The following is a 24,977-nucleotide window of genomic DNA, read 5'->3' on the forward strand; positions in this document are numbered from 1 at the left end:
GGTTCAGTAAAGAAAACCTAATTGTAAGATATGAGGAATTTGGAGAGACCAGAAATGAGAGAGATTTCCTGTGCTGGTTTGGCCCTAGAAATGATCAGTATCAATGATAGAAATACAGCAAATTAATCCCTCTTTATTTATGTTGACTCTTTAATTAAAACCAAGAGCTTCTGCTTTGACAGAATGAGAAGTTTTATTGTTTTATTTTTAATTTTTTTATTTCCTTACTTAGGATCTGAAGCAGCCCATGGCTGAAAGGAAATCTCAGCTCAATGCTCTTGCTTTTGATACTCAGTTCTTTATCTCTGAGCACACCCAGGATCTATCCCCTCAGCAGAACCAGCAAATGCTGAGCCTTCTGAGTGAACTGCAGAGGTCCTTCCAGGATCTTGTGGAGCAGACCGCAGCTCAGATGGATGCCTTGCAGGGCCATTTTCAACAAATGGAGCAGGCAGCCCAGGTCAAGGTCAGACTGAACCAGCGGCTGGGCTCACTTTATCTTTTGGGGTACCTTCTCTGTCCTTGAGATTTCTGGTCAGACTCCATCTGTCATGATTCTAGGAGCCTGTATTGACCAATTTTTGAAATTTCATTTCCTCCAGACCATTCTGTTCTGGTCTAGGAGGCAGCTGTTCTGGCTGTATTTCTTGCCATGTTTTTGGTTTTATGTGTGCTGTGAGAGAATGTGCGTGTTTACGTATGTATGCACGTGCAAGTATTTTCCTTTTAGTTAGACTTGACCCTCACTGTGTCTCATTGTGTCTGACTTCCAAACAAAAGTCATATCCTTCGTCCTTATTTCTCCTCCTTTCTCCCTCAGTATTCTTTTGACAGCCATTAGGAACAGTTAGGTATTCTGAGCTCTTGAGAAGAATGGTTCTGAAATGAATTTTATTCTGGGGCTTTTCACATGATTAACAGTAATATTCTTTGACCGCCTTCAAACAGCTGACAACGAATTTTTTATCAGAATCGTATTAATTTTTTAGCATTTTTAAAATCATGATTAATTTCTAGCACCTTTCTTTACACTATGATGTCCAGTGCTTATTCAGTTATGGAAAACAGGGTGTAGAACTAAGTGTTAACATTTTTTAAAAAAACCATCCTACCACCATCTGTCACAACCCTCTTATTGCAAAACTCAACATAATTCCATTGATGGTAACATCATAACCTAAGAATACCAAGAATGATGCTTAGGCATCTTTGCTGTTTGAACAGTAAGTTGGAGTTGAACAAGATGGTATTAGAATGTCATTATCAAAAAAAAAAAAAGAAGAAGAAGAAGAATGTCATTATCACCAGCAATCTATCTCAGGGTCACCTTTATTAAATGTTGTGCAAAGTTGAATGGAGCCTTTGAGTTAGGCTCAGCCAAAATTAAGTTAGTCAATTCCGTATGTCCCCACATTACTGCTTGTTGTTCCAACCGTACTGAATTGAAATAAAATACTGATGCAGCCCTTCAGGTTACTTTCCAAATCTGAAAATATGCAAATCCTCACTTGGAAACATATATAACATGGTGTAGTCTGTGGATAATTAATGAAATAGCACTGGTCTGAGGCACTTTAAGACCCAGCCTGGATCCAGGGTAGGCCCCTGAGTTGCAGCAAGTGGTAGAACTGCATGTGAACATTCTCTCCAAGTGCATAATTAATTCCACAATATTTATTAACCTTGTTATTGTCAGAAATGCTCTGCTTCTCTCTATATTTGCCCTGAATGCATGTGTATGTCTGTGTGTTAACTTGTTTGCTTTGCTTTTTTCAGATTCAGTCTGCACCCATCCTAACTCATGGAGATCCCGTTTTACAGCTGAAGAGCTCTTAGGAGTTCTCTTCCAGAGCCCTTCTATTTGTCCTAAAGAGGGGGAGAGAGGGCCAATGTGGGCACCTGTTTGTAAGTGCAGGTGACTAAACACCATCAGAAGGTAGAAACTGGTGGACAATGTTCTAGAAGGATGGTCAGGAGAACACATCATGCTCAATGGCTCAATTAGGTGCTTCAGTGTCATATAGTCGAGATGAGATTCGGAGAAAGGATCAGGCACAGAAACATATTCCCTCCCTCCCTGTGGGCCTGACTTTTGTCTTTGATATCACTTGTAGACACCTGAAGGAATGAGCCAGTTGCTATTCTTGGGCAGTTTCCTTCTCAAAATAGCCAAGCCGCTCATGCCTGGCATGTAATCATTCCATTTAATGGGTATCTGCATTTATGAGACGTTGGATTTATAAAGTTAGCTCAATTATTAAGAAGCTCAATTAGCTTATGAATTATCCAGATTCTTGATTTCCCCCCACCCCTTAATGCAGTCCTTCTAATGTTCTGTATTTTAACTTATTATGTAGCATATCCTCTAGTTCTGGTGGAGGACTTGATCATAACCACTAATTTATTATTATCTCCATTATCATTTACGGATTTGAAGCATCTGGGCTCTCTGTTCTCCATTTCCAGGGCTAGTAACAGTCGTCTGGAAAGGAACTCCCAACCAAAACTGGGGAGCGTTCTCACCTGAAATTGCCCCTGAATAGAATCCAAACTGTTGACCCAAATCAACAGACTGTCCAAATGAGGGGAGCTTTCTGAATATGACTTCTGTGCTTTTTCCTGTTCTAGTCTCTCACCAACTCTTCCATCCTTAAGATATAACCTTTCTGTTTTACATTTCAGGGAGCTATCTTGTATTTGTAAAATGAGAATTTTTAATCATCTCTTAACCCCTTTGCATTTTAATTAGACCCTGCAGAAACAGCAAAATACCTGTCACCAGAAACTGGAGGATCTTTGCAGCTGGCTAGGACGGGCAGAAAGTGCATTGGCAGGCCACCAAGGTAGAGCTACCCAGCAGGATCTCTCTGCTTTGCAGAAGAACCAGAGTGACTTGAAGGTCAGTATGAATTAATTCACTTTTCTCTTCCTTCAGCAAGTCTTCATAAAGGCTTACTATGTGCCAGGCACAGTGCTTCATGCTGGCAACATAACGGTAAATATCTCTGTTCTCATGAAGCTTAGAGTCTAGTGGGAGAGACAAACATTATACAGATAAGCACAAAAGTGAACATGTAATTATTAACTGTTACATATATAGGGGCACCTTGGTAACTCAATTGGTTAAGTGGCTGACTCTTGATTTTGGCTCAGGTCTTGATCTCAGGGTCTTGGGATCAAGCCCCATGTCAGACCCATATCTTGCTGGGCCTTGTAGGCTGCATTAAGGATAAGGAGTGGTGGATGCCTGGCTGGCTCAGTCGGTAGAGCATATGATTCTTGATCTTGGAGTTGTGAGTTCTAGCTCCCCGGTGGGTGTAGAGATTACTTAAACTTTTTTTTTTTTTTTTTTTAGATTTTATCCATTTATTCGACAGAGAGAGAGATCACAAATAGGCAGAGCAGCAGGCAGAGAGAGGGGGAATGAGGCTCCCTTCTAAGCAGAGAGCCCAATGCAGGGCCCAATCCCAGGACCCCATGACCTGAGCCGAAGGCAGAGGCTAAACCCACTGAGCCACCCAGGCACCCTAGAGATTACTTTAAAAAAAAAAAAAAAGGTTGCCTTGGTGGCTTAGTCAGTTAAGCATCTGCCTTTGCCTCATGTCATGATCCCAGGGTCCTGAGATCAAGTTCTGCATCAGGCATCTTGCTTGGTGGAGAGCCTGCTTTTCCCTCTGCCTGCCACTCCCACTAGGCGCAAGCTCTCTCTCTCTCTCTCTCTTTCTCTCTCCCCCCGCCCCTGATAAATAAATAAATAAAATCTTTAAAAAGAAAAAAAGCTAAGGAGTGATAACCAAAAGAGTATAAAGGACCAATCAGATCTCAACTCAGCTAGAATCCTATTGTCAACTCCTTTGTATAGAAGAATGATCTCTTTGAGAACAACTCATTACAAAATAAACATCATGTTTATGGACAGTCTCCTTTTTTGTCTTCATTAAATATTTGCTTAGAAATTTAAATTTTGCTTAGAAAATTAAGTATTAGAGGGGCACCTGGGTGGCTCAGTTGGTTAAGCATTTACCTTCCGCTCAGGTCATGATCCCGGAGTCCCAGGATCAAGCCCCTGCTACCTGCTCAAGCACTACCTGCTCAGCAGAGAGCCTGCTTCTCCCCCTGCCCCTCACCCCGCTCGTGTGCTTTCTCTCTCTCTCTCTCTCTCTCTCTCTTGCTTTCTCTCTCTCAAATAAATAAAATCTTAAAAGAAAAAGAAAATTAAGTGTTAGAATATTTAAGTAAAAAAAAAAAATTCTTAGAAGTTCTTATCTGCATTGGTTTAGGCCTAAACCCTAAGCAGATTACAGTCAGGGACAAACACCTGGTGCAGGTGTGTGTCATCCTAGCCGTGCCATCTGTGTGCTGTTAGCAGCCTTAGAAGAAGGAATGTTGACATCTCTGCCCTCCCTGTGTTCATGTGTTAAGGATTTACAGGACGATATTCAGAATCGGGCCGCCTCATTTGCCAGTGTTGTCAAGGACATCGAAGGCTTCCTGGAAGAGAACCAGGCCAAGCTGAGCCCCCATGAGTTGACAGCTCTTCGGGAGAAGCTTCATCAGGCTAAGGAGCAGTATGAGGCTCTCCAGGAACGGACTCGGGTGGCCCAGAAGGAGCTGGAGGAAGTGGTTACCTCAGCCGTACAGCAGGAGACTGAAAAGGTAACCAGACTTCTTTGATACATGGTATTTTTCAAAAAAGAAAATTCTGGCATCTGGCAAATGAAGAAAAGGTAATAAGGGGAAACTGCCTTACAGAGAGCATAGAATCATAAAAAGAGGCTACTTCAGGAGCTGGTCTGTGATTTAGGAAGAAACATCCTAAAGGACTTTAAGTCAGGAATAGTTGATAGGAAGTTCATATCACCCACCCCACTCCCAAAGAAAAAATATTTTTACTCTCTGTGTACTCAGTACTCTAATTGGAAGATCTTGGAAAGAACTTAGTGAAGAAGGGTAGTACCTTGGGGAGGAAAAAGCAAATGGCACATTTCAAACATGAATCTAGATTGATAATCCAAGAGCACAAAGAGGAAGTATCTAGGGAGTCTCTGTGTGCCTCACACCATCCCCAGGTTGCCCTTGCAGATCAATGGAAACTGAGGTACTGGGATAGACCTAGGAGAAGGTAAAGTCTTAAATGTTGTTCTGCACCCCACTCAGCCCTGGCAGATTGAATTAGAATCCTTTGTCTGGCCATGGATTCTGACACAAACGGGGGAGATAGAAAATATGGAAAAGAGAAATAAATTACCTGAAGGGGAATTCTGAAATATATGAAGGTATCGCTTGGCATAACCTGTTTAATTAATCACAGTACTCGAACAGTCAGAAAATGGAATTCAAGAGGCAAGTTTTAGGACTTAATACTCTGTCTGGCAGAAGAAGGTTGGGAGAAGTCTACATTTCCCTTAGGGAAGGGCAGCTAGTAATCGAGAGTGACTATAACTATACTGTTTCTGACCCTGCCAAGCCAGGCCGTCGCTTCTGCACACCTATGAAGGATTCCATGAAGCCTTGCTGGGCTGCCAGGACTAAATCATCTCTTAAAGCCTTTTAAATCCTGGGTTTTGCCACCCCCACCCCTCCCACGCACGTTATCGTAGGCAGCAAAGCAAGGTTTATCCCGCAATAGCAAAGTGGTAGTACAAAACTCTCGAGGTGGGATGGGACCCAAGGGGATTGCCCCCCCCCACCTTTTTAAAAGCAGTGAGATACAGACAAAAATCTAGAGATTGTTTTAACTAATTGTTTCTCGACAGATGTAGAAGATGCTCATTCTTTTTTGTGGATGCAAAGACCATTTATATGTAGTCTTAGAGCTTCTCTTCTTTAGCATGAAAGTCTTACTTTTTTCTTAACCTTTGTTTGTATAGCTGAGTATCTAAGGCCTTCTCACTAGACTCCTTCTGTGGCTTTCAGAGTAAAGCAGCAAAGGAACTGGCAGAGAACAGGAATAAGATTGATGCTCTCCTGGACTGGGTGACTGCGGTGCAATCTGAAGGACGGATGGAGCAGCTGTCTGGAACTAGCCTAGGGAAAGGAGCCTTTGATACCACAGATGCTCACAAGGGGGCGAGCCAAGCCCCAGAGGAACTGGACAAGCAATGTGAGAAGATGAAGGTGAGAATGTTAGCCTGTCTTCACTCTGCTGGGCACCTCTCTGCTGCCCTGGGCAAGTCACCATAACCACCTTGCCCCTAAATCCAGTAAGCACGGTAAGTATGTCTCAGTTCATGCCCTCTTTGATACCTCAGCAGCTTTGACACTGTTGAAACACTTTCTCCTTTGCTTTTCCAAAGCGCTACTCTGCCCTGGTAATCATTTTTCCTTTCCTCTGGCCAGTTTGTGAGATACTGCTGTGCTTCCAGGAGGCAGCCTCAGCCTCTTCTCATCTTTCAGAATATACTTCCTTTGGGTAGTTTTATCCACTCAAGACATTTCAGCTACCACCTGTACTGGAGAATTCCATGTATGTGTCCAACCTAAATGCCTGTGTGGAGCTTCAAACCAGTACATAAATCCATCTGCCTGTTTGTAACTTGGAACCACAAGCAGTTCAGCCTCAAAAAATGGAGCTTCAGTTTCCTCTAACATACCCTCCACCCCATCAAACTTGTTCTCCTTCCTCTACTCCCACTTCATTGCCAGAGCTAGACATCATCTTCCTTCCCCTCCCTACTCTCCTGTATCGAATCAGTCATCAAATCCCCTCTTCTTAGATCTCTTTCAGAGTCATCCCTGCTTCTCTGTTTCCCCTGAGCTATGATTGTGGTTTGGACTACTGTCACCTTCCATTTGAGTTGTTATGGCAGCTTCAACTGGTCTCCTTGCCTTGTGCCTTCTACCCTCCCTCCTACACGACTAAGTGATCTTCCAAAAATACAATATCCTTGATTAACCCTTTTTTTAATGGTTTCCTGTCACCCTCAAAAAACCATTCCTTACTCGATCTTTATCTCTACCCATGTATTCATTATTCAGCAAATATCGAGCACCTGCTGTATGTCAGGCATTGGAGATAAACCAGTGAACCAACCAGAGGAACTGTTTCCTAGGATATTAACTGGCATATGCAAGCATACTTTATTGCATGATTGAAAAACAATATGTTTAGGGAAATTAGAAAACACATGGATCATCTATTTAGTAGTGACACCTTTATAGCAAAGAAAATTTGGCTTAGTTAGAATGCTTCTACTGAATAGCCTATGTCATTGCTTTGTTTTGTATTAATAGGATTTTTTCCTCTTGCATGCTGCTGTTATGCTTAGAGATCCATTGCAGGGTATCCCCCAAAGCTGAGGCAGTCATAACAGCACAGAGCAGAGATGTCCTACTGTCACAGGACTGCTGGCAATAGTCAGCCTGACCAGGGAGCATCTCCATCCTAGGAAGGAGACTGCCTTACTTGTGGGTAGATGAGAATGGGAACACCTGGGGGGTGTACAGACAAGCTATGGTACTACCCCTTACTATCTATTTGAGAAGGAAAGATTTGTCACCCTAGCTTCCCTGAGATAATGTTGGAAGCTGATGCTATAGGTTGCTGATTCAGGTTGAAACTGGACAGTGTTCTGGAAAAAATTAGGCTATTGTCCTGATCTAGGAAGTTGCATAAATGGTTTAGGTAGGCAAGAACACTGACTGAATCCCCACTATTGTCTATTAGACTCGGGAAGAACATTTTATTTTTATTTAAAATTTAAAATTTAAAAATTTAAAAATTTATTTATTTATTGGGGGAGAGAAAGCTTGCATACAAGGTGGGGGAGGGGCAGAGGGAGAGGGAGAGAGAGCCTCCAGTAGACTCCCTGCTGAGTGTGGAGTCCCATGACCTGAAGATCGTGACCTGAGCCGAGATCATGACCTGAGCTGAGATCATAACCTGAGCCAAAATCAAAAGTCAGATACTTAACTGAGCCACCCAGGCACCCCTAGACTCAGGAAGAACATTTTAAGAAACAAAACAAAACAACCACAACTCCCTAAAATAACTTACATTCCATTGAAATAGAAAAAAGGTCCATGTGTAAGCACATAGACACAGCACATACAAATAAAAAATACAAATTACCTGTGCTCCAGAAATACAGTTTACTCTCACTGGAATACAAATTGTTTCTTTAAAGGATTAATTTTCTAAGAACTTTCCTAGGTGGGACAGTGTTCAGGGATATTTCACAGCTAATGGAGACTTCACAGCTAAGTAGTTGCAATTTTTATATTGTCATGTTTGGCTTATCCAACTTACTCTCCCCTTCCATTAATGTGGGTAGTTATGAGCTGGCCACTTGTGCCTTCTCTTACTTAGACTTAGAATGGTTTAGTGAAGGGGCGCCTGGGTGGCTCAATGGGTTAAAGCCTCTGCCTTCGGCTCAGGTCATGATCCCAGGGTCCTGGGATCGAGCCCCACATCAGGCTCTCTGCTCCGTGGGGAGCCTGCTTCCTCCTCTCTCTCTCTGCCTGCCTCTCTGCCTGCTTGTGATCTCTGTCAAGTAAATTAAAAAAAAAGAGAGAGAATGGTTTAGTGAAGAGAGCCAGATTCTAGTCTTAGTTTGTCCCTTAACTGCCTGCATGACCTTAGTCAAGACATGTAACATACATAGATATTGTCTGCTTATATTGCCATTTGTGCCCCAAATCACTTGAGATATTATATGTGAAGTCTCTTAGAAAACCCTAAGATCCTACATGTATCAGTTCAGCTGGGACTAGTATATGGCATAAGGCTTAGAAAGTGAGAGATATTGAGAGATACTGATTTTTGAACAACTGGAAAAGTGGCCTATTGAGATCTCTCTCTACTAACTGTAGACATAACCGAATTTTTGTGGTATCCCTACTGATCATTCTTTGTTTGGGGGGAATTTTTTTGCCAGGCCCGTCACCAAGAATTGCTGTCTCAGCAGCAAAATTTCATCCTGGCCACCCAGTCAGCTCAGGCCTTCCTGGACCAGCATGGCCACAATCTCACGCCTGAGGAACGCCAGGTGCTACAGGATAAGCTAGGAGAGCTGAAGGGGCAGTATGCGACTTCCCTGGCCCAGTCGGAGGCAGAGCTGAAGCAGGCTCAGACACTACGGGACGAGCTGCAGAAGTTCCTACAGGACCATCAAGAGTTTGAGAACTGGCTGGAGCGGTCTGAGAGAGAGCTGGAGAACATGCACAAGGGAGGCAGCTGCCCCGAAGCCCTTCCCTCCCTGCTAAAGCGGCAGGGGAGCTTCTCAGAGGACGTCATTTCCCACAAAGGAGACTTACGATTTGTGACTATCTCAGGGCAGAAAGTCTTGGACACAGAAAACAGCTTTGAGGAAGGCAGAGAACCATCAGCCACTGGAGCCTTAGTGAAGGGCAAGCTGAAGGATGCAACAGAAAGATACACTGCTCTCCATTCAAAGGTACCACGAGAATCCTGACAGCCTCTGCGGGGCCGGTCATGGGAGCCCTCACACAACAGTGGGTAGTTGCTGGGGCTTAGGATAAGAACCTTAGGACACAGTGAGTGAGCTGAATTGTATATTGACCACAGGCAGAATGTTTTTATGAGCTCTGCAAAAATGTAAAATGTGGAGGCCCATGGGCTAATGCCCGATCCCAGCAGTATCAGGGGTATGTCACTCTGGTAGGGAAGGTGGAGGTGCTTGCCCTCCTGTACCCTGACCAGCAGACGTGGGCTCCCTAGAGACACAGTACAGCTTCCAGGGGAAGCTGGAACCACGTACACAGTCTGTATTCCTGCACAGAGCATCTAGAGTACATCCTTGCCTTCCTCCCTATCAAAGAACTCCTGTTAGCTCCCAAACTGTAGAATCCATTCAGTTCTTACCTGTCTTCTGCACTTTGCCAACATCTCTAACCTAGCCAAAAGGAGCACTCTGTACCTCCCAGTCCTTTTCTACCTTAGCCTGCAACCCCATGTGTAGTTCTTTGGTGGCTTGCCCTACACCTCACTTAGTCTTTGTGAGTATATAATATAAAGTTGGGGTGAATAGTATGGATCAAACAATGAAGGCCCAGCTTTCGGAGATGGTTGCTACTCATCTGTTCCTGGAGGCCTGGGTGCTACCCTTCACTGTGGTTAGAGTGAGATCCTGTAACAAGGCCAGACTTTTCTTTCTTTCTTTTTTTTTTTTTTTTTAAGATTTTATTTATTTATTTGAGAGAGAGCATGAGAGGCGAGAAGGTCAGAGGGAGAAGCAGGCTCTCCGTGGAGCTGGGAGCCTGATGTGGGACTCGATCCCAGGACTCTGGGATCACGACCTGAGCCGAAGACAGTTGCTAAACCAATGGAGCCACTCAGGCACCCAAGGCCAGACTTTTTTTTGGACCGTGCCTAGGAAGCTGCTCTCTTTAGCCGGACCTTGCTTAAGCCTGCTCTCCCTTTTTTCTCTGGCACAGTGTACACGATTGGGCTCTCACCTGAATATGCTCCTAGGCCAGTACCAGCAGTTCCAGAGCTGTACCGACAGCCTGAAGGCTTGGATGCAGGCCTGTGAGGCCAGTGTGGAGAAGCTCCTTTCAGATACTGTTGCCTCAGACCCTGGCGTTCTGCAACAGCAGCTTGCAACTACAAAGGTAGGCTGGGACGCAGGCTGTTCTACCAGATGGGTAGAGTACCCCGAAATAAAGCAAATACTCATAAAGGCAATGGTTGGGATGCCTTGAACCAGATCTGATTCTTAAACACTTAATTCTATCATCTGTGGGTATGAATAAACAGAAGTATTCTTTGTAGAATATTCATAGTAACGCTATGCTAAGTAGCCCTTGGTTCCTAGAACCAGCTTTGATTACTCAGAGGTTTTACTTTTGGCCTTTTTCATGGACAAGCAGCAGTTGCAGGAGGAATTAGCTGAGCACCAAGTCCCTGTAGAAAAGCTCCAAAAAGTAGCTCATGACCTCATGGAAATTGAAGGCGAGCCAGCCCCAGACTGCAAGCATGTTCAAGAAACTACAGGTATGAAGCAGCAATAACAAGAACACTCCCTTAATTCCCGTGCATGCCACTGTTTTGTAATACGTCAGACTGTATTGTACAAGTATGTGTGGTGCTGGCTAGGGGCCGGGAACACAAACAGCAAGAGCTTACTGTCCAGCAAACTTTGTTCTTGTACCATTGAAGGTCTTTGCAATCTGGTTTCAGCCCCTTTCCCCAGGCATGCTGCCCTCTAGCCATGCCCTGCTTCTTTCCTTTCCCAAGTAAACTAGTCATTTCCTCATTACTTTACCCCTGAAGTTTTCCCTGTGATTCAGCTGCTAACATTTATTGAGAGTTTAGCATGTGTGATGAAATCTTGCTCAAGCTCCTAGATGTACCTGAGCGGTTACTTCCTTTGTAAAGTCCTGGCCACCACCTCCAAGCCCCAAAAGAAATAAAAGATAAGAAAGAATCATTCTTCTTTCAGCTTTCTCTAGTACATCACTCTTAGCGTCAGTATAGCACTTGCAGTTTTATTTTTATGGCTAGTTGTGATGTACCCTTTTCTGCCTATGCTGAATGTTTACAGTCTTAAGTTTATAGAAGCCAGGGACTTACCTTAATTATCTTCAGTCCTCAGCATCCAGCACAATTTCTGGCACTTGGTAGGGGCTAAATGATGCTTTGTGAATTTGGCTCAAATACAAAATGCACTTTAAACTTATCCCTTCTATTTGTCTTAATGTCTATTATTATTGTGATTAACATGTGTGATTTATATACGTTGTTTTTAAAAGCACAACATGAAAATAGTCCGCTCTCTTCTCATGGCCTTGGTTTTCCAGATTCCATACTCAGCCGTTTTCAAAGCCTGTCGAGTAGCCTGGCTGAGCGCTCTGCTCTGCTGCAGAAGGCGATTGCCCGATCTCAGAGTGTCCAAGAAAGCCTGGAGAGCTTGTTGCAGTCCATCAGGGAAGTTGAACAAAACCTGGAGGAGGAGCAGGTGGCATCCCTGTCCCTGGGAGTCATCCAGGAAGCCCTGGCCACTAATATGGTGAGACCTAGGCCCAAGAGTTAGCGTCAATGGCGTATTTGCTATGTTCCGTGATTACATCATTTTGAAAAAGTATCAGGAAAAGAATTCATTTCCATGAATCCTCTAATAAGACTTTAGAGATGATGACTAATCCACGTAAAGATATTTCTACCCAATTTCTAAACCATTTAAGCTTGAGGAAGAGTGGCTCAGTGAAGTCATTAATGGAATGCAGTGGGGAACTAAGGGAATAGATGTTTGTATTCCAGAGGCTCAGTCATTTGTAGTCCTGCCTTCCTTGATCAGGTGAGCCGAAATTACTAGAAAATTATTGGTTTGTGGCTTGAATATCCTAGGATAAGTGAGCCAGGAGCTGACCGACACATTTTTTGGTGACAGAAATTGAAGCAGGACATTGCTCGGCAGAAGAGCAGCTTGGAGGCCACCCGTGAGATGGTGACGCGATTCATGGAGACAGCAGACAGCGCCACAGCTGCCGTGCTGCAGGGCAAACTGGCAGAGGTGAGCCAGCGCTTCGAACAGCTCTGTCTCCGGCAGCAAGAAAAGGAGAGCTCCCTGAAGAAGCTTCTGCCCCAGGCGGAGATGTTTGAACATCTCTCTGATAAGTTGCAGCAATTCATGGAAAACAAAAGCCGGATGCTAGCTTCTGGAAATCAGCCAGATCAAGATATTGCACACTTCTTCCAGCAGATCCAGGTGAGACTGTATCTGCCACCGTGGCAGAACAAAGAGAAAAGAAGGGCAAGGAGGGGACCAGCAATCACGGAGTGCATAGTATGTCAGTCAGTCGTAGAAACTCTACCTACATTCTCTTAAAGAATTATCACAACCAGGGGCGCCTGGGTTGCTCAATCAGTTGAGCGTCTGCCTGTGGCTCGGGTCATGATCTGAGGGTCCTGGAATCGAGCCTTGCATTAGGCTTCCTGCTCAGTGGGAAGTCTGCTTCTCCCTCTGCCTCTGCCTGCAGCTGCCCCTGCTTGTGCATATACTCTCTCACTCTCCCTTTCAAATAAATAAATAAAATCTTAAAAAAAATTATCACAACCACCCTGTAAACTAGATACTGTTTGTCCATTTTTTAAAAAAACACCTTAGATTTATTTTTCACGCATTCTGCATGTTCAACCCAGATCAGTGGGGCTATTTAGCTCATCATGGTCACTCAGGGATCAAGTCATTGCTGACTTTATCCTGCCCTGCACCTTCATGACTACCGCTGCAGCAGGGAGAGGGCATATCAAATCCATTTTCATTTCACGAGTTAAAGCAGGTTTCACACCTGGCTTTCAAGGGAGTGGAGAAATGTGTTCCTACCGTATACCTAGTAAGTGCAGTTAGAAATGTTTGACAAAGAGTCTTACCTACAACAGATACAGAGACACGTGGAGTAGGATTGTAGGTCAGAGTGTATGCCTGTACTTAATTTGACCAAGGAGTGGCCACCTTGGCTCCAGGTGCCCACATTTCCACCTGTAGGAACTCAGCATTCCTATGTCCCCACATTGGTGCCTTGGGATTATCCAACTAACTTTCTCCATATTAAAGTGGGATCTCATACTTTGGTTTGCTATCCTTTTTGAGTTTTGTTTTGAGTGATTTCAGATGTACAGAAAAGTAGAAGGAATGGTACCAGCATCCTTCTCACCTAGATCCTAGTCTGTCAGGATTTCACCATTTTACATTCCCACCAACAATCCATGAAAGTACCTGTTTCCCCTGCAGCCTCACCAGCAGAACAGCATTTGAGTTCCTGTTAATCTGATTGATACAACATAATATTTCAATGTGGTTTTTATTTTTATTTCTTCTCTGATGAAGTTGAGTATGTTTTTATACATTTAAGGGACATTTATTTGCCAACTCTTGGTTCATGGCCTTTACTATTTTCTGTCAGGAATTTGTTTTGTTCTTTTCTTCTTTCAATTTATGGGAGTTTTATATTAGGGAGATTGGTTCTTTATGTGTGATATGTTGAAAATCTTTTTTCACAGTTGTCTTTTGTCTCTGCTTATAGGGAATTTGGCCATGTAAAAGGCTTTTAAATGTTTACATAGTAGATTTTATCACTTTTTATTGAACATGTATTTTTTAAAGTCTTTTACCACACCCGGGTTTGAAGGAATTCACACATGCTTGCTTGTAGAATTCAAATCATTTCTTTCTCTCATTTACGTTTGAATCTTTTAACATTTCAAGTTTATTCTGAGATAGAGTGCACAGTATGAATCTAAGTTCTTTTTCTGAAGGTCTCTCTAGTTATTCCCAGTATCATTTCTTTGAAAAGTCCATCTTTTCCCCAGTGATTTGAGAAGTCATCTTTATCAGATATAGAATGTCCATGTGGACTCAGGTCTGTTTCTGGATTTTCTGTTCTGCTTTGCTGGTCTGTCTGTTCATGAACCAGAGCACGCTATTTTTTATTCTAGAGCCTTCATGGTATGTTTTACTATCTAGGAGGGCTAGTCTCTCTCTCTGTCTTTTTCTTTCAGGATTTTCACACCAGTAACTATACATTTATTTTTCCATGTGAACTTTAAAATCAGCTTTATTAGGGTGCCTGGGTGGCTCAGTGGGTTAAAGCCTCTGCCTTCGGCTCAGGTCATGATCCCAGGGTCCTGGGATCGAGCCCCGCATCAGGCTCTCTGCTTGGCAGGGAGCCTGCTTCCCTTCCTCTCTCTGCCTGCCTCTCTGCCTACTTGTGGTCTCTGTCTGTCAAATAAATAAATAAAATCTTTAATAAATAAATAAAATAAAATAAAATCAACTTTATTAGTCATAGGGGGAAATTGGTATTTTTTGAAAAATTGGTATTTCTATTTGGATCATGTTAAATTTATTTATTCACACATGCATGTATGCACACATACATATGCACACACACATATCTTTATGGATGTCTTTCCATTTATTGAGGTGTGCTTGTGTCTGTCAGATATTTTAAGGTTTTATTCATAAGGGTTTTGCATGTTTCTTGTTAGTTGGTTCTTAAAATTGTACCTTTTATGCTGTATATTGTAAATGAAGTTTTCACTCTTGATTTTATGTGTTGGTTTTATATCCTGCTACCTTATTGGATTACTTCATTGTTTAATTGTATTATTGATTCTCTTGGGTTTTATAAGTATACTTCCAGATAATCTGCAAATATAGTCTTACCTCTTCCAATTTGTATGCCACAGATTATTTTCTCTTACCTAATTGCATTGGCTATTATCTTGAGTACAGAGTTAAATAATAGTGGAGAGTGTATATTTGCCCTGTTTTACAGAAGAGATAGGCTATAGGAGCTTAGAGAAATTTAGTAGTTTAAGATCATAAGCTAGAAGTAGCAAAGCCATGATTGATTTTCAGGACTCTTTTTGACTCCGGAAACCTCCATTCTTTTCATTCTGTCATGCTGCCTCCCAAACCTTTGAACATTTGTTTAAAGGAGACAATATTCTGGGGCACCTGGGTGGCTCAGTTGTTAAGTGCCTGCCTTCGGCTCGGGTCATGATCCCAGGGTCCTGGGATTGAACCCCACTTCAGACTACCTGCTCAGCAGGAAGCCTGCTTCTCCCTCTTCTACTTTCCCTGCTTGTGTTCCCTCTCTCACTGTCTCTCTCTATCTGCCAAGTAAATAAATAAAATCTTTTAAAAAATAATAAAGGAGACAATATTCATTTTCAATTCCTAGCCACTCTCAGGTGGCCTGGAAAAATTCTCTGTATTTATTGCTTTGATCTAGTAGTTGACCCAGTGAGCATGCCTCTTTTCTTGTTCCCTCTTGTCCTACAGATTGGGGGGACTTGCCTCCAATTTAGTATAGATACCTATTTTTTTAGAGTGTATTTATTTATAACGATCAGGGATTTAGTACATTTTCCTGTTTGCTTAACAGGAGCTCAATTCAGAAATGGAAGATCAACAGGAGAACCTTGAGACTCTTGAGCACCTGGTCACAGAACTGAGCTCCTGTGGCTTTACACTGGACCTATCCCTGCACCAGGACAGGGTACAGAACCTCAGAAAGGACTTCACAGAGTTACAGAAGACAGTTAAAGAAAGGTGAGTTTTCATATGTGTTGGTCAATTGGGGAAGCTCATTTTTTTTTTTTTGCTATTGAATAAAATTATTTTCTCTTCTTCCTTTAGTAGAAAAGATGGCATCAGGAAGTCTGCTACTGAGTCGCAGGAGATTGGAAAGTGCCTCTTTTAGGCAAAGCTATTTAATCTACTTGGTGCTTAGTGGTTTTCTATTACTAAATCATGAATTCCTTCTCAGTAATGGGGCTCAGTTTCCCTCAGTCAATAGCCCAGATCACCTGGACCTAACAGAATAAATGTGGGACAGCAAGTAGGATTGTGACAGAATTTGAAATAAAGAGAAAAATTGGAGGAGACTTTCCAGATGTAATTAATAGTTATATTGGTTCTCTTTCTGCTTGCTTTGACCACATTTAAGTTGTTTTGGAGGAGAGTCTGGATTCTTCTTTTAAGGGAAACATGGGAATATATGACAGAGGTGGCTGATTTCAGATTATCTGCTGACTGTTGAAATGCCATGATTGCATTAGAAAACCTCACATGGGTTTAGGAGCTTGATAAGACTTCCTCTCTTGGTTTAGCCATATATAATCTTGACTTGGCAAGTGACTGCCTGAGGAAAGTGACTGGAGGAAAGCAGTTGCTCAAAACAACACTGTAAGCCCCAGGTTACTTAGTGGAGAAAAGGGGGGCAGAGGCCAGGAAAGCTTGTTCTTCCTCTGTATTCAGGGCCATTTAGCTGTAGGAAGAACCAGGATCTCTGGCTTGAAGTTTGATAGATGTGGCCACTTCCAAAATTTAATTTTGAAATAGAATTCTCCTTTGTCCTTGGCTCATTTTACCCATTTGTATGCTTCCCCCCCGCCCCCAAAGATTCTACTTATTTACCTCTATCTCTAGGGAAATAGAGGAGGAGCAGAGGGGAGAGAGAGAAGCAGGCTCCCCGCTGAGCAGAGAGCCTGATGTGGGGCTCCATCCCAGGACTCTGGGATCACGACCTGAGCTTAACCAACTGAGCCACCCAGGAGCCCCTAGTGTGCTAAATCTAACATTCTCTGAGCCTCCGTTTCAGCGTTTTGTTTGCTAACAGGATTAGCATTTGAATTAGGCCTTGAAAGAGTCAACTACCTAAAAAGTGACAGAGCTGGACTTGAGATCCAAAGCCAGCCTACATTCTTTCCATTGTATCATTGCACCTAAATAGCAGGCTCCTTTTCGTTTCTCTCACTTTCACTTTAGCCTGGAGTAAGATTGAAGACTCCTCTCCCCAGAAATGTCCAAACAAGGGCAACAGATTCCTTAGTTTGATGTTCTCCTACATTGTATGTGCTGATTTAGCCAAAGCTGCTGTGGAACAGATTATGGGAAAGAACAGGCCCTGTAAGGAAAAGATGCTTAGAGTCCCAGGATGAGTGTAGTTTTAGTTCAACTTGACATCTTCATGAAGCTTAGTCTGGCAAGTAACAAAATGCCTTCGATGTTGTTGACAGAGAGGAAGATGCGTCATCTTGTCGGGAGCAATTGGATGAATTTCGGAAGCTGGTTAGGACCTTCCAAAAATGGCTAAAGGAAACTGAAGGGAATATTCCACCTGCAGAGACTTTTATGAGTATGAAAGAGCTGGAAAAGCAGATTGAACACCTGAAGGTAGGTGAACCAACAGAGCTCCAGGAGCCAGGCTAGACAGCAGTTTGGAAGCTTGTGTGGCCAGGGAAGTGATGTGACAAGTCCAAGTTATCCTTCTGCATCATAATCCCATTTTCTTTATGTGATTCACACCTACCCCTACCCAAGCACTGAGCACCAAAATGTCTCCTATTTAAAAACCAAAACCAAAAAAGTAATCTGGGAATAAGATCTATTAGGTTTCAGCTGTTTTTCAGATGTCTCTCCTGCTGTGGTGGGTCATGAAAAAGATAGTTGTTAAAGTCTAGTCCTTGAGAAGCTTACAGTCTTCATGTGTGTTTGAGAATTAGAAAGTTATGTATGAGCAAGTGACCAGATGCATGATCAGGAAATTGAGGAAAGAAGAACTAGCTCTATAGCTAAGAAAGGAAAAGTTAGAATCAGATGGTTGGATGGTACCTTCCAGAGTAGGATCAACCTTTCTCCCATCCCTGGCAGAATTCCTTCTTTGAGTCATTCAGCCTCTGCTTGCGCCTCTAACACATCTCTTCTTTTTGTTGAAATCAAGCCACATCTACCTCCAGCTACTGTTTGTGCATTCTCCTTATTTGCTTAGTAAAGCAGGATTTATTTTCGGCCAGATGACAGGGAAAGAGTTTGGTTGCTTTCACAGAGGGAGTGCCAGGAGCATTTGCTATGAGGAATCCCCCGGGGCAGAGGCTTTACAATTTCTAGGTTCACAGTGTCCTTAGTGCTTCAAGAAATTATTCAGGGTTCCTCTAGGCATAAAAAAGAAAAGAAAGAAAGAAAAAACTAAAAAGTCTCACTTGCTACCTGATTAGGTCTCAGTAACTTCATAGTGGTTGTTCACATGGTATCCAACAATGTCACTGTACTTCTTTCAAAAATTTAAAATACCCTGTGAGTCGATGCCTGGTTTGCTAACTGTGGCTCTTTGGAATCTAGAGTGATTAATAAAGTAATTGATAGTTGTGAATTCACAAGGCTCCGTTTGCAGTTAGGCAGCATGAGCATGGCTCTTCTCTGCTTCTGGGCAGTTTAAAGTAAAAAACAAACTAAGTAGATTGTCAGGGAAATTCAGTGTGGAGGAAGGGATTCAAGGTTAAGAAGGTGCCCCTGCTTTGGAATTAGTGGAATTCTACTTCTGTAACAGGCGATCCACATAGAGACAATATGACCTAGTTACTCAGATGCCTTTGTTTCCTAATGGTTTTCTATGGTAGTGAGAGCTCCGGCTTTAAGAGCAATATAAAAGTTACCTTGAAAATGCAAAGTGTAGCCTATGTGATTCTGTGTATTTCTCTTCATCTCAGTGTCTAGCTCCACATTTTACTCTCTATTTGCCATTTCCTTTCTATTCTTTACATGCATGCTGTTCCCTTTTACTACCTTATTCTTCACTCAAAGCTGCCCTCCCTCTAGGCAGAGTTAGATGTGTCTCCTCTTGTGCTCTCAGAGTTTTCTTACTGTCTATATTTCTGTAATAGCATTTATCACATTATAATTCAATTGATAATCTGACTTCTTAGTTTTAGGAACTGTGCCATAATCCCATTTTGTATCCTCAGTGTTAGGCATGATGCCTAGCCTACAGTAAGGCTTGATAAATAATTGATGAATGAACGAATGAATGGGAAGATCCTGAATATTCCAGGATCTCGTTCTTTCACATCATGGCTGGCTAAACCAAGATCTTGCAGTGGCTGCATACACAAGGGTGGTCACTTAATGCTTATCAGAAGTTTAGGGGGTATATGTACAAGAGCAGGTGTCCCTACTGATGTGAAGAATGTCCACAGATGTCACTTACATTTAGCTGTTATGTTAACAGGATCTTCTAGATGACTGGGCCAGTAAAGGAAGTTTGGTGGAAGAAATCAACTGCAAAGGCACTTCCTTAGAAAATCTCATCATGGAGATCACAGCACCCGATTCCCAAGCCAAGACAGGTGAGTATAGGCTCTTAAAAATGCAGTAAATAAATATCATTCTTCCCTTTGACTGTTGGCCTTCGGTTATGACCCCTTATTTAATAAAAGTCAGAATCAAGGTTGATATGAGAATGAAGGGGAGCGATCCACAAGCAGTCTTCCCCCTCAACCTGATCTGTTCCCTATTTGCTAGCTGTATAACTTTGCTCCATTTTGCAGAATTCCTTCCTGTAATGGGAAAAAGTTAAGGGACTAGTTGGCCTTAATGAACAGAGAAGGATTAAAATAAGATTTCCATCTCGGCAAGTTTCTTTTTTTTAAACATGGAAATGGATGGCTATGTATCATCTTTAAACTAGAGTCAGCCCTGTCTCCAGGGCTAAGCAAGACATCTTGAGAGAGACTAGGTATTTAGGAGTCAGTGTTGGTCTATCAAAGACTGCCACACTTCCTGGAAGTGAATACAAAGATTGTGCCCAGATGTATGAATAATCTCTGGTGGCAAATTAAGTCTTTCAAACAAAATCCGTATGAACTTACAGTCACTTTCTGGTTTTTTAATTGGCATCTCATAGGTTTTGTTGCCAGACTGTGTTAGTGTACACCTACGAATCACTTCAGTTGTAGGGCAAAAGTTTATTTTTTCCTCCTGAGAACAGCCACTTTTCTCTTGAAGTTTGAAGATCTCTTGGAACTACCCAGAAATGACAACATTTCAGGGAATCGGTGATTCTTATATTGCAACACATGAAACCTCTAAGTTCAGGGACTTACTAGTGTGTGACTACATCAGGAGTCAGCAAGCTTTTTCGGTAAAGGGCCATATAGTAAATATTTAAGGATGTGAGCCACATGGGCTCTGTCACACTACACATCTCTACTACTGGAGCACAAAAACAGTCATAGACAATATACAAGTGAATGGATGTGGCTGTGTTCAAATAAAACTTTATATACAGCAATAGGCAGAGGGCCAGATTTGGGCAGGATAGTTTTTTGACTCCTAGACTAGAGCATTGGTTTTTCAAACATTTTAAAACACTAAAATATTTTTTTAAATAATCTCAAATAGAACTCTACTACATAAAACAGATACAAATGATATTTTGTTGGCATAAAGTTCCCTTATAAGAAAATTTAAAGCACTTTATCTATTATGAAATTCATCAGTAAAAACATTAAGACTATTTTAGGGGATATAAAGTTTTTTTTCTTTTTAATATTTTATTTATTTATTTGACAGAGAGAGAGAGATCACAAGTAGGCAGAGCAGCAGGCAGAGAGAGGGGGAAACAGGCTCCCCGCTGAGCAGAGAGCCTGTTGAGGGGCTCGATTCCAGGACCCCGAGATCATGACCTGAGCTGAAGGCAGAGGCTTAATCCACTGAGCCACCCAGTGGCCCTGGAATATAAAGTTTTGACAAAGGATTTTTGGATGATAGCTTTATTGTGAGATTTATTTCTCCATTTTGTTTGGTTGCATTTTACTCATAAAATACAAGTCATGCAGATAAATAGTTGTAAAGGATGACGAATGTTTTAAAAGTTCACTTTACGGTTCACCTGTGTCAGAAAAGATTGTCAAAGTCTTGGAAATGGACAACAGAAAAGTATGGGGTGTCCTTTCAGTGAAGTGTTAGGCATTGTCTAATAGGTTTTGGGAAATTATTTGGTTCTGAGTGTGCATCTTTAACTGTCTATTTACTAAACTCTTCTAGAGTTTTGTAGATAATTGATAGTAATGTAAGTGATATTTGTCCATAGCAATTCAAGTAAATTTGACCCATTGGGAAAGATAATCTCAAGTATTATTGTCTTGTAGATTGCTTACCAGTTTCCCATTAATTACTCATTTCTTAATTTCCTCAAGAGTTATGGGGTAGAAATTATACATTTAGTACAGGTGAAAGAAGGGGACTGAGGGGCCACAGTAACTAAGATGTCACCCACTATGTAAGTGATGCAGCCTAAATTCAAACACAAATATACTTGATTCAAGGTGAAAAAAAAAGTTCACTTTATAGTCTCAGAATACTCCTCAGTTAAACTGAACTAGAAGCTTGAAAGTGATGTAATAAATTCTTGTTTCCAAGTTAAATCACCAAGAATTTTAATGAAGAATCACATTCTTTTCTTAAACATAGAAAACACCTAAAACTGGCACAGAGGACAAAAGCTTGCCTATAACCTGACATCATCATAACCTGACGTGTTAAGAATTCTGTTACCAGGGCGCCTGGGTGGCTCAGTCTGTTGAGCGTCTGCCTTCAGTTCAGGTCATGATCCCAGGGGTCCTAGGATCGAGCCCCACATTGGTCTCCCTGCTTCCCCCTCTCCCTCAGCCTGCCTCTCTGCCTACTTGTGCTCTTTCTCCCTCTGTCAAATAAATAAATAAAAATCTTTAAAAAAAAAAAAAAAAAGAATTCTGTTACCACATGGTTCTGCCCTAATGAGAGCCTGCTTTGAGTAGATGCACCTTAGACTTTCTTGTCACTTTCTTTAATAAATACACACATGCTGTAATGTCTTTCTTTGTACGAGCGGACATGTGTAGGTTTGACTCCTGTCAAGTGCTGGCAAAGAGTTACAGCTTTTCTAATCAGTGACACTCAAAAAGAAGTTTAAATGTAGGCAGGGAGGTACAGGAGCTATTTCATTCTCTCCCCAAAGCAGCATACATTGGTTGTATCTAGTGAGTTAAGATGTGGTGTTCAACATAATCGAATGTGTATGTTTTCTTGCTATTTCTAAGTAGTCAGAAATATATTCTGAAGATTAAATCTAAACCAAACATTTACAGAGTCCCTAAAGCACCACCTTTGCTGCTTTGAAGATCACTAACCTGAGTGCTCTCAAAGTTCTGTTCTACCTCTGAAAAATCATGAATATTACAGTTCTTGACATTTGTGTAGCTCTTTTTGTTTCATAAAGTGCTTTCACGTACACTCCCTCATTACCTCTCTCCAGCGACCCCATCAGCGCTGACAGGATAGCTAGTATTATCTTCATATACTAGAGAAGACATTGAGGTCTATCTGCAGACTAAAGCTCACATACCGAGTGAGCAACGGTCTTGGCCAGGACCCTCTTTTCCCAATTACTAGTCCAGTTTCTCTTTTGGTCATCCCCCTATTGCAGTGGAATATGATCTTTTTGTTTGATCCATTTTTTCACTGAAAATACAATAATATTGGGGTGCCTGGGTGACTTGGTCAGTTAAGTGTCCAATTCTTGATTTCAACTCAGGTTTTAATCTCAGGGTCCTGAGTTCAGGCCCTGCATTGGGCTTCGCACTGGGTGTGGAGCCTACTTAAGGAAAAAAAAAAAAGAAAGTACAGTAATGTTAGCATTTAAAAGTTTCACAGTTACTATATTTTGATATATAACCTTAACATAAATTTTTCCAGTGAAATCAGTGCACATGAGAGTTTTATTCTCTCCTTATAATATTATATCATGACTATTCTTCACATTTCTGTATAATTTCTATAATTACATGATCTGATTTTTACTTAACTTGGGATACTCCTAAAATACAAGGAATCAACATGGGGAGAATATAGGTGAAATCGTGGTAATTAGAAACAGAACCAAAGGCCCAAAGCAGAATTTATGGGAATATTTATGAGTCAGGTTTATTGGCGCTTAGAATTTCCGTTTTCTGGTGGGGAAGGAAAGCAGAAAGTCATGGAAGAAAAGACAGAGAATCTGCCTTTTGAAGCAATATAAGGACTCATTTTGGATGTCTTTATTAAAAGACTACTACTTCTTCTGTCCTTAATTACACTCATTGTTCATTTTTATCAAGTTGAAGGACATTGATGTTAAAGTTGAACCTTTTTGGCTTTATTATAAATTCTTGTTCCAAAGTGTGGCAGACAGCACAGATTATAAAGACATAATCATTTTATCAGTACTTGCTTTGCAGCATTGTGGCAGGATCCAAACATTTCAAGTCAGAGATCAAGGAAGGGAATTCAGGTTTCATTTAGAACGGGTTAGGAATCACTACTGCTAAGAAGCCAAAATACCTGAGTGATGCTCTCTTGCCTGGCAGCTAAAATGATTTGTCTCTTTCCATGAGTATGTTGTCTTGTGCTGTGTTAACCTCCTGATACCTGAGCTTAAAAGTGAGTGCCAGAGAACAAATTCAGTGCCTGTATGTATTCCTAACACGTTTGTCTTGCCCTGTTTGTCTCCCTGTCCTTCTGCTCAGGTTCCATACTGCCCTCTGTAGGAAGCTCTGTAGGCAGTGTAAACGGATACCACACCTGCAAAGGTGAGAATGTCATTTCACAGTGCTTCTTTGTTGGATGTGTTAGGACAGTGTTCGTATTGGCATCTGTGTATGTTTCTGTATGTGTGAAAGAACTGCTGCCAGGATGGGTACGAGGGTAAAAATCTGGGGAGAAGCCACTGTGATGCTTCTTTGCTGGGTCACTAAAGGCTAAATGGGTTGGCAGCCAGTTAGATGCGGTACTAGGAAATAAATTGGGCCACCAGATAAGACCAGTGAGGAAAGACCTTGAAGAAAATATATGTGAATCTTTGAGTCCTAAAGAAAGCCACATTAGAGGTAGTCTAGTCTAACCCTCAGCCTTCCGGCTCCATGATTTCTCTGTTATTTGGAGAAGTGGGGGCAGAAGAGTGCCCCAAATCCTTCACTCCCTTCATTTCTGCAGTTCCCAAGTGTATTTAGCATTTTATTTGTACATCTGAGTACCTAATGTCAAAATCTGAAAGCAGATTAATGAAAGCTCTTTTGCTTTGTATATATGAACAAGAACTTTTATGTGATTTAGCAGGAAAAGAATCTCTAGTTCACTAGAAGGAGTAGGAGAGACTTTTAATCCTATTGAGTAATTTAGCATGAGGAGCCCATGGGGAGGCTTAGAGAGCTATTCCCGATCTGATTTTTGTTTCTGTGATACTAGATCTGACGGAGATCCAGTGTGACATGTCAGATGTAAACTTGAAATATGAGAAACTGGGGGGAGTGCTTCGGGAACGCCAGGAAAGCCTTCAGGCTGTCCTCAGCCGAATGCAGGAAGTTCAGAAGGAAGCCGGCTCAGTGCTGCAGTGGCTGGAATCAAAAGAGGAAGTCCTGAAAGCCATGGATACCTCTTCATCTCCAACCAAGCCAGAAACAGTGAGAGCCCAAGCAGACTCTAACAAGGTACTGTGTTCACATTAGCTGCATCCCAAATGCTAAGCGGAAGGCACTGTCATACGGGTGTTCCTGCCCGAGCCCGGGACCTGAACATGGGACACGGCCACCCACCCAGGCCACAAGGAGCCCTTTCAAAGGATTAATATGCCTAAACTCTCCTAGAAAATTTTCTTACCTATGAAATGAGAAATTATTATAAATAATATTCAGAAATGAAACCAGGCATACCTGA

The 24,977-nt window shown here is 42.0% G+C and overlaps 1 protein-coding gene across 5 annotated transcripts in view; it reads left to right on the plus strand.

Moving 5' to 3' along the window:
* The window catches only part of LOC111143713 (microtubule-actin crosslinking factor 1), a 349,979-nt gene that overhangs the window by 233,648 nt on the left and 91,354 nt on the right, over window positions 1-24,977 (plus strand). For 4 of the 5 annotated variants that reach the window (XM_022497538.1, XM_022497540.1, XM_022497539.1 and 1 more), the window contains exons 39-52: window positions 233-466; window positions 2,750-2,899; window positions 4,423-4,656; window positions 5,917-6,117; window positions 8,877-9,395; window positions 10,396-10,572; window positions 10,831-10,954; window positions 11,761-11,969; window positions 12,351-12,668; window positions 15,853-16,019; window positions 17,489-17,645; window positions 19,477-19,594; window positions 23,792-23,854; window positions 24,510-24,751. In XM_022497538.1, coding sequence (XP_022353246.1) covers window positions 233-466; window positions 2,750-2,899; window positions 4,423-4,656; window positions 5,917-6,117; window positions 8,877-9,395; window positions 10,396-10,572; window positions 10,831-10,954; window positions 11,761-11,969; window positions 12,351-12,668; window positions 15,853-16,019; window positions 17,489-17,645; window positions 19,477-19,594; window positions 23,792-23,854; window positions 24,510-24,751 — 2,913 coding nt within the window. The remainder of the gene's footprint in view (window positions 1-232; window positions 467-2,749; window positions 2,900-4,422; window positions 4,657-5,916; window positions 6,118-8,876; window positions 9,396-10,395; window positions 10,573-10,830; window positions 10,955-11,760; window positions 11,970-12,350; window positions 12,669-15,852; window positions 16,020-17,488; window positions 17,646-19,476; window positions 19,595-23,791; window positions 23,855-24,509; window positions 24,752-24,977) is intronic. The other variant, XM_022497542.1, reaches the window with a different exon arrangement.

The sequence above is a fragment of the Enhydra lutris genome, unplaced genomic scaffold (assembly GCF_002288905.1).
Source record: "Enhydra lutris kenyoni isolate GAN:26980312 unplaced genomic scaffold, ASM228890v2 scaffoldscaffold9, whole genome shotgun sequence".
Lineage (NCBI taxonomy): Eukaryota > Metazoa > Chordata > Mammalia > Carnivora > Mustelidae > Enhydra > Enhydra lutris.